General features: G+C 55.6%; 1 protein-coding gene across 1 annotated transcript in view; it reads left to right on the plus strand.

Annotated features, from left to right (window-relative positions):
* Window positions 1–6: 6 nt before the first annotated feature.
* SIK1 (salt-inducible kinase 1) overlaps window positions 7–8,271 on the plus strand; it is a 70,698-nt gene continuing 62,433 nt past the window's right edge. Inside the window, exons 1-12 of the mRNA XM_010835006.1 lie at window positions 7–218; window positions 666–782; window positions 3,333–3,396; window positions 3,559–3,720; window positions 3,897–4,021; window positions 4,248–4,371; window positions 4,955–5,178; window positions 5,435–5,581; window positions 6,053–6,175; window positions 6,280–6,496; window positions 7,004–7,279; window positions 7,961–8,195. Coding sequence (XP_010833308.1) covers window positions 63–218; window positions 666–782; window positions 3,333–3,396; window positions 3,559–3,720; window positions 3,897–4,021; window positions 4,248–4,371; window positions 4,955–5,178; window positions 5,435–5,581; window positions 6,053–6,175; window positions 6,280–6,496; window positions 7,004–7,279; window positions 7,961–8,195 — 1,970 coding nt within the window. The 5' untranslated portion in view covers window positions 7–62. The remainder of the gene's footprint in view (window positions 219–665; window positions 783–3,332; window positions 3,397–3,558; window positions 3,721–3,896; window positions 4,022–4,247; window positions 4,372–4,954; window positions 5,179–5,434; window positions 5,582–6,052; window positions 6,176–6,279; window positions 6,497–7,003; window positions 7,280–7,960; window positions 8,196–8,271) is intronic.

Below are 8,271 nucleotides of genomic sequence, written 5' to 3' on the forward strand. Positions count from 1 at the left end.
GGGGTCGGGTCTGCAGACGCCAAGCTGAGCGCGCCCCCCGCCCGTAGGTGCGGCCCGGAACCATGGTGATCATGTCCGAGTTGAGCGCGGCCCCCGCGGGCTCGGGCCAGGGCCAGCAGAAGCCTCTCCGGGTGGGCTTCTACGACATCGAGCGGACCCTCGGCAAGGGCAATTTCGCGGTGGTGAAGCTGGCCCGGCATCGAGTCACCAAAACGCAGGTGCGTGGTGGGGGCGGAACCCCGGGGTGGACCCTCCGCGGGTGGATACCCCCGTTCCCCGAAGTCGGGGAAGCTGGTGAAATCCCTCCTTGTGGGGTCCATCGTCCCAAGGTCGAAATGCTGACAGTTTTTATCAGTTCTGTATAGAAAGAAATGCGATATGTTATGATTATGCGTAAATTGTACAGATACTGGGGAGTAGCAAGAAGGATAATGACCAAATACCCAGGAGTGCAGCTGGAGCCTGTAAAACGAGTCTGCAGAGACTTAAGACATTTATTGAACTTTGACTTTTTTGGTTACTTTTGTTATTTTCCTCCCTAAGTTTTTGTGACCTTTGGGGACATGAAGTGTTGTAGAAATTAACCTGCAAAAAACGAAGTGTGTAAATTAGCTTAACGCAGAGAGTTTTATTTCAACAAAATATCCTTTATTAATAATTTGTAGGTTGCAATAAAAATAATCGACAAAGCACGATTAGATTCAAGCAATTTGGAGAAAATCTATCGAGAGGTTCAGATCATGAAGCTTCTGAATCATCCTCACATTATAAAGCTCTATCAGGTAAGGATTCAAGTGTGCGTTCCACTGTTACTTCTGGCAAGTGTATCATTTTTTAATTTTCAACAACTTAAGTCTACAGTTTCTGAAGGTTGTCTCGCTGGGTGGGAGTCAGGGAGTTGATTGTAGAAGGTAAAAAGATTGATTTTTGTGAGCTATGCACTAATTTTTTCTTGCTTTTGGATCATAATCCAGATTTGCTTCATTAAAGTTTTATTTGATACTGTTACTTGCTCCAGTTTTGGATGCGTTGGAGGTCAATTGTTAAATTTACTATGAAAACAAACAAAAAAAACACACGGATTTCTGTATTGCTGAGAGTCAACCATTTAGTGTGAAAGGACAAATTTGAGTCTAGACACTTCTACCTCGGCAGATTTTTAATAAACTTTAAAACTAGCTGCTCTTACCAGTTTTTGTAAACTTACCTATGCCAAGGCAGCAGTGAGCATTTGTCTCTTCTGTTTCAACCCTCCCATCAGAAATGGAGACATAAAACACCTGTGCCCAGGTGAGAGCAGGGAACTTGACATCTAATCCACATTGAGAACGCACCTCACCCTGTCCGCCTGTTGGTTTGCTTTGTGACTTTATTTTTGTTCTCCTGTTAAGACTAATAAATTGTACCTTTGGAAACTAGGTGCTGATTTTATTAGGACAGCAGAGCGATCTCTTCCTTAGCCAGCCACTTCCGTAGAATGAACTTAGATCCACTTCGGAAGGATGTGTTCTTTGCATTCACCCAGTTGTGTTGGGTATAAGTTCCTTTTGAGGAGTCTCATGAAACCCTGTGGATCCACGATGAATAGAGGACCATGTGTGTGTGGGGGGGTGTGCCCTTGGCAAGGCGAGGTGGAGAGAGGACTGTGATTGAAGTGACCCTGGGGAATGCTGCTGCCCTCGGTTACAATGAAGGATGAGGGAGTCACAAGGCTCGTGTTCCCCTAATGACAGTTTACTCGGCGTCGTTAAGCGCACAGCTCACGTCACGTGCACTCCGGTTCATGTTTTGTTTCTGTTGTCGTCGCGTCGTGAGGCCCAGATAAGATGTTTCCTCCACGGTGGCTGATGTCAGTGCCTGAGCAATGTGCCCACCCCGTTTCCGCAGGAGTGGGCTAAAGCCTGCCTGCCTTTGACTTTGCCGAGGGGGATGAGCCAGGGCCTTCCCCGTCTTCCTGTCCTCCGCTGACCCTGGGCAGGAGGAGCCCGGGTAGCCAGATGCCTGGCCCCTGGGATCCACGTTGAGGTCTTTTCTGGGGGTGAATTTGCTCCGCTCCAGGACCTGCTGTTGGAAGATGACGGGCTCAGTGGGCAGCAATGATTGTACAGCTCTCGTTGTGACACTAATGTCTAATTTGCATCCAGCTGGCCCGGGCCCCAGAACCTTGGAGAGACACTTCAACTCTTTCCTCGAGGTTTTTTTTTTTTAAACTTCAAACGTGTTGACTCTTAAATCTTTCTGCCTCTCTTTTTTTAAACTGAGGAAGGGGATAAACTCAAAGTCCCTCCACCACACAGGTCCAGGGCAGTTACAATTGCAGCTAAACTGCATTGTGTCTGCTCTTCTCTTTAAGTTTATGGCTCAAAGTACCTTTTTAAAGGAATAATTACATTTTGAACCTCGAAGAGCTCTTTTTTAAATAAGGATAACTTCCTCTGAAATAGTCCCTGGTGGTCCAGTGGTTAACACTTTGCCTTCCAATGCAGGGGTTGTGGGTTTGATGCCTGTAAAGGGAGCTAAGATCCACATACTTCGAGGCCAAAAAACGGAAGTATAAAACAGAAGCAATATTGTAACAAATTCAATAGTTTAAAAAATGAAATATTTTAAAATACATGAGTCTGTTTTACTCCTTTCAGTACCAAAGATTTGAATTTGACCTTGTTTCTTAGTTATGTTTTAAACTCTTAAAAACATCTTTTTTTCAACATGAAATAAAATTCTCGGATCAGTAAACAAACCTTTCAGGTGTATTTGACGTTGGCTGTTGCTATTGACACACATGCTGAGTGGTTTGCTGTACAGAGAATGGTCTTTCATAGCTTACCTGGCAAAGCCGGCCTCTCTCAGCCTAATGTATCAGGTCAGTCAGTAACGCAAGTAGGGAGGGGAACTTCTTATCTATTATTCAACTTGTGCTGGCCTTAGGCATGGATAATCTGTTGTCTGCTCAGCTTCTAGTAGAAAGGCCTCGCAGAACTCTTAGCATCTATTTTATTTCTGGGGCCTGCAGAGCTTTCACTTTGGGTGAGGAAAGTGAGTTAAAAATACGGCAGAGGCAAGTTGCAGTTCGAGCAGATGTTTTTGGAAGCAGATGCGTATTGAGGTGGACAGGTTAGTGAGGAGCTCACATCTGATTTTAAAAAACTTCCTGAGTAGGAAGTCCCTTTGTCTCTTTATTGCGGAAGTTTTTCTTTTCTTTCCCTATTTTTTGAAATAACAAATATACTTATTCTGGAGAAGTTAAAAATTTACAGGATTTCAAGCGGATTCTTGAAACATTGATATGTTCCTTTTTCACGTGATTAAACGTCAGGTCTTTGTTTTTTTAGGTTATGGAAACGAAGGATATGCTGTACATTGTCACTGAATTTGCAAAAAACGGAGAAATGTTTGGTAAGCCACGCTGATTTTTGATATCTATTGGAAAGAAATGGTAGTAACTTGTTCCCACTCGCCCCTCCAGTGGTGGGGTCTCCGCAGCATTCTTTCTCTGTGCCCCGAGCAACAACTGGACTTTTGGGTTTGGGGCTAGAGCTTCATTTTGTCCCTCCTCAGATTACTTGACCTCCAATGGGCACCTGAGCGAGAGTGAAGCTCGGAAGAAGTTCTGGCAGATTCTGTCAGCCGTGGAGTACTGCCACAGCCACAACATCGTACATCGGGACCTAAAGACGGAGAACCTGCTGCTGGACGACAACATGGACATCAAGCTGGCGGGTGAGGGCCAGGAACGTGCCCAGTGGGAGGGGTGCCTGCGGGTGAGGGGCCGCGAGTGTGCTCCGTGTGAGGGGTGTACCTGCTTGCCAGGGGTCCGTGCTTTCTTGCACGAGCCTTTGAAACCTCGACCTTGCTGTTTCTGCCACAACTTCATCGCCTGTTTCTTTGCCTCTCAGATTTTGGGTTTGGGAACTTCTACAACTCAGGAGAACCTCTGTCCACGTGGTGTGGAAGCCCCCCATATGCAGCCCCGGAGGTCTTCGAGGGGAAGGAGTATGAAGGCCCCCAGCTGGACATCTGGGTAGGAGCCTGGGTGGTACATGGGACATGTGTGGGGCAGGGGGGCCTGGGCGGGATTCAGGTGCACGTGGTGGGGGACTTGGAGTGGGCATGGGTGTGTGGGGGGGTGGAGGGGGTCTGGAGGGGACGCAGGTGCGCAGGGTTGGGGGCTCGGAGGGGGCACGGGTGCACAGGGCGGAGGGCTCTGATGCCTGGGCACAGGTGCTGACCTGGTCCTCCTTCTGCAGAGCCTGGGCGTCGTGCTGTACGTCCTCGTGTGCGGGTCTCTGCCCTTCGACGGGCCCAACCTGCCGGCCCTGCGGCAGCGGGTGTTAGAAGGCCGGTTCCGCATCCCCTTCTTCATGTCCCGAGGTAGGTGAGGACCTGGCCTCCTCCGGGCGCATGGGGTTGGCAGCCTGCTGGCCATGCATTGGGTAACTTGGGATGAGAGTCTGAGGGGAGGAGGAGGAATTCATTTCCTGCAAGGCCTGCTTGGCCGTCTTCTGAGTCTGCGATTGGGCCCAGCAGCCAGTCCCGTGTCGCTGTGGGGTGTTCACCAGGTGCCTATGAGGCTGCTTATAGGCCCTGCGTATGGGGCTGGCCTGCCCCTTTGCAGGCTGTTGGGAAGCCGGCTGGGGCCCAGCGTTCCAAGTCTCACCCACCCCACACTGGGCTTCTCTCTTCCGCTCTGACCGCTGCCTAGTAACACACAGGATGGGGGTTCTAGGTGGTTCTCAGTCTAGTGGACTTGAGGACCACATCCTCCAGGGGCTGATCCCTCAGCCGGTGGCCTTCCTTGCTGGCAGTTCTCTTGGCCTCTGTGTTCCCCGGGATGGTCACTGGTCTGCTTGCCATTTGCTGGGGAGCTGTGTGTCCTGCAGGAGCCCAGGCGGGAGGTGGGAACGCATGGGCGGGCGGCCCGTGCGCAGACTCAGTGCTCCGCTCCCACCTCCAGACTGTGAGACGCTGATCCGCCGCATGCTGGTGGTGGAGCCCGCCAAGCGCATCACCATCGCCCAGATCCGGCAGCACAGGTGGATGCAGGCTGAGCCGGCGCTGGTGCTGCCGGCCTGCCCAGGCTTCTCCCTGCTCGGCTACACCTCCAGCGTGGGCGACTACGACGAACAGGCCCTGGGCATCATGCAGATGCTGGGCGTCGACCGGAAGAAGACCGTGGAGGTGAGCCGCCTGGCCGCCTGCCTGCCTGCCTGCCTGCCTGCCGTGGTGGGGAAGAGGGCGCCTTCCCTGGGTGGCTGATCGGAGAAGCTGGCTCTTGCCAGCCAGGTTAGAATGGGAGCAGCATGGCTCGTTTAAGGGCTGCTCGTCTGCTAGAAAGGGTACTCTCGTCCGCCCCAGAATAACCCCAGAGTGGTCTCGTCAGGGACCGTCCCTTCTGCCAGCCCCTCTCTGACCCCCACCCTCTTCTCTGCCCCAGTCACTGCAGAAGAGAAGCTACAACCACTTTGCAGCCATTTATTACCTCCTCGTGGAGCGGCTGAAGGAGTACCGGCTCGCCCAGCCAGCCCGCCCTGGCCCTGCCCGGCAGCAAAGGCCCCGGAGCACAGACCTCAGTGGTTTCGAGGTGAGGGGGCAGCGAGTGCCTTTGATTCCTCACCCACCACCTGTGTCTCTGCCTTGGACTGTGTCCCCAAGTTAGGAGTCCCCCTCTCAGACACCCCTAGGAGGGGTTGCAGACCGAGCCCCGAGGTCACGTCCCCTCACCCGTTAGGCACTGGATAGGGATCCTGTGTGAGCCGCTCGCTGGCAGACGGCATGATGGAGAGGGGGTGCCAGCCTCTCTGCTGGGGTTCAGACCCTGCCCATCAGCCCCCTGTTCCTTCACTGCCCCTGGTGCCACCTCCCGGCCGCTCCTCCTGGTCTCCCTGCTCAGCAAGGCATTGAAGAGAGGGTGCGCGTGTCCTGAGCCTGTCCGGTCACAGCTGAGGCTCGTTAACTCAGAAACCAGCCTGGTCTGTCAGGTGATGCCGTGTTGCCGGTGGTCATTCCCCGCCGCTGTGCCTCACGGCCTCTGTCTTCATCTGCCGGCCCACAGGTGCCTCAAGAAGGCCTCCCTGGAGACGCTCTCCGCTCCGCCCTGCTGTGCACGCAGCCCCAGACCTTGGGGCAGTCTGTCCTACAGGCCGAAATGGACTATGACCTCCACAGCTCCCTGCAGGTGTGTGAGCACCTCGTGGGGGGCGTCTGCGGTGGGCGTATCTGGTCCCCAGTGGTGGGGACTCTCCCGAGCCTGGCCTCACGGTCTGTGTATGTCCCTCGCAGCCCCTAATGTTCCCCGTGGACACCAGCTTTGGCGGGGTGTGCCGGCATCGCTCCATCTCCCCCAGCAGCCTTCTGGACACGGCCATCAGCGAGGAGGCCAGGCCAGGCCCAGGCCTGGACGAGGAGCAGGAGGTGCAGGAGCCCCTGCCCAGCAGCACAGGCCGGAGGCACACCCTGGCCGAGGTCTCCACGTGCTTCTCCCCAGGCGCCCCCCCATGTAAGTGTCCCCGGGGGCCACGCACACACCTGACAGGTGGGCTTAGGGGTGGGGCAGCCTCTTCTGATGACAGTGCTCCAGGTTTGCCATTCCTGAGCACCCGAGGCCTGATGGACCATACTTAAACCCAACAGGGAGCTCTCGAGCATCAGGGCTGGAGGGGATTTAGCCGTCCTTGGGCTGGCAGGACAGCTCCTTGGCCCAGGCCCCTCGGTGTCCCGGGTGCAAGCTCCACTGTCGGCTGTGGAGCCCCCGGTGCTGGCTGTCAGGGCTCCCTGGACTCTGGTAGCCTCTGCCTGTCACGGACGTCCTGTCCACAGAGTTGAGGGTAAGGGTGGTGGGGGATGCAGCTGTCTGCCCCATCAGAGGGCCGGGTTTGCAGGAGACGCTGCAGAGGATGCAGAGCCCCAGAGGCGTGAGTGCTTAGACTCATGGTGAAGTGTTGAGCACTGGGGGTGGGTCTGGCCTCAGGGTCCCCAGGGCCTCAGCTGCACCCGCTTCCCACAGGTATTGTCGTCTCACCCTCCGTGGCCAGTCCTTGTGAAGGCACCAGCTCAGACAGCTGCCTGACCTCTGCGGGCGATGGCCTAGCCGGGCTCAGTGGACACCTGGCTGCTCAGGGGCTTGTGGGTGCCTGCTCCCCACTCAGACTGGCCTCGCCACTGCTGGGCACCCAGTCTGCCACGCCTATGCTGCAGGCGCAGGGGGCCCTGCGAGGAGCTGCCCTGCTGCCCGTCAGCTTCCAGGAGGGCCGGAGGGCGTCAGACACCTCGCTCACTCAAGGTGACTTTCTCTTTCATGCCCACTTCCACCTTCTCCGGGAGACCCGAGTGTACCCACCGCCCCCGGGGGCAGGGCATCACTTTGTCCCTTGTGGCAGGTGGCTATCCTCTCTCCAGGCAGTTCTGGTAGAGCAGCAGTGCCCCTCCAGGCAGGCCAGAGCTGCTGCCTGGGTTCTAGATGCCCTGGCTTCTAGGACAAACTCATGTGGTCTCTAGAAGGTGGTCCTAAAAGCCCAAGAGGTGCTTAGACGCCAGGCAGCAGGTCCCGACCTGGAGGAGGGATGGTCAGGGAGCCCCCTGCCATGAAGGCAGTCTACATCAGGCTCTCCCAATGCCCCCTCCAGGCTTGTGGGATGCTGAGGCCCCCTGTACTGCTCACTCCTGCCTTCCACAGGAGTGGAAGGATCCACTGTCTGCCCAGATGTGTGCTTCTTCAGTGCTGGAATTGCTGTCCCAAACCAAACCCTAAAAGGGGATGATGTCCCAACTGTAGGAGGGGGGCTGTCATGAAGTGATGGGGTGACTAGAGGGCCCCTTGACCCTGTAGGAAAGTGCTGACCCCCTCATCCCACCATGTCACACCACGCGGCCCCCCCACTGCCTGGAAGCCCCAGCGAGCTACAGGCCGTTGGTTCTGGGCTGGGGGACAGGTCTGGACACGTGTTGGTTTTGCCTCCCCCAGGGCTAAAAGCCTTCCGGCAGCAGCTGAGGAAGAACGCGAGGACCAAGGGGTTCCTGGGGCTGAACAAGATCAAGGGGCTGGCGCGCCAGGTGTGCCAGCCCTCGTCCTCCAGCCGGGCCTCCCGGGGTGGCCCGCATGCCTTCCAGCTGCCCACGCAGAGCCCAGGCCTGCACGGCGGTGGAGCCGGCAGCTGGGAGGGCAGGGGCATGCTGGAGGACGTGCTGCAGCAGCAGAGGTAGGCCTGTGGGCACCGGCTGAGACATGGGCAGGGCTCACAGACCTCGGGGCTCCTGAGTATCGTTAGCCCTGAG

This window comes from Bison bison, unplaced genomic scaffold (assembly GCF_000754665.1).
Source record: "Bison bison bison isolate TAMUID 2011002044 unplaced genomic scaffold, Bison_UMD1.0 scf7180017864037, whole genome shotgun sequence".
Classification (NCBI taxonomy): Eukaryota; Metazoa; Chordata; class Mammalia; order Artiodactyla; family Bovidae; genus Bison; species Bison bison.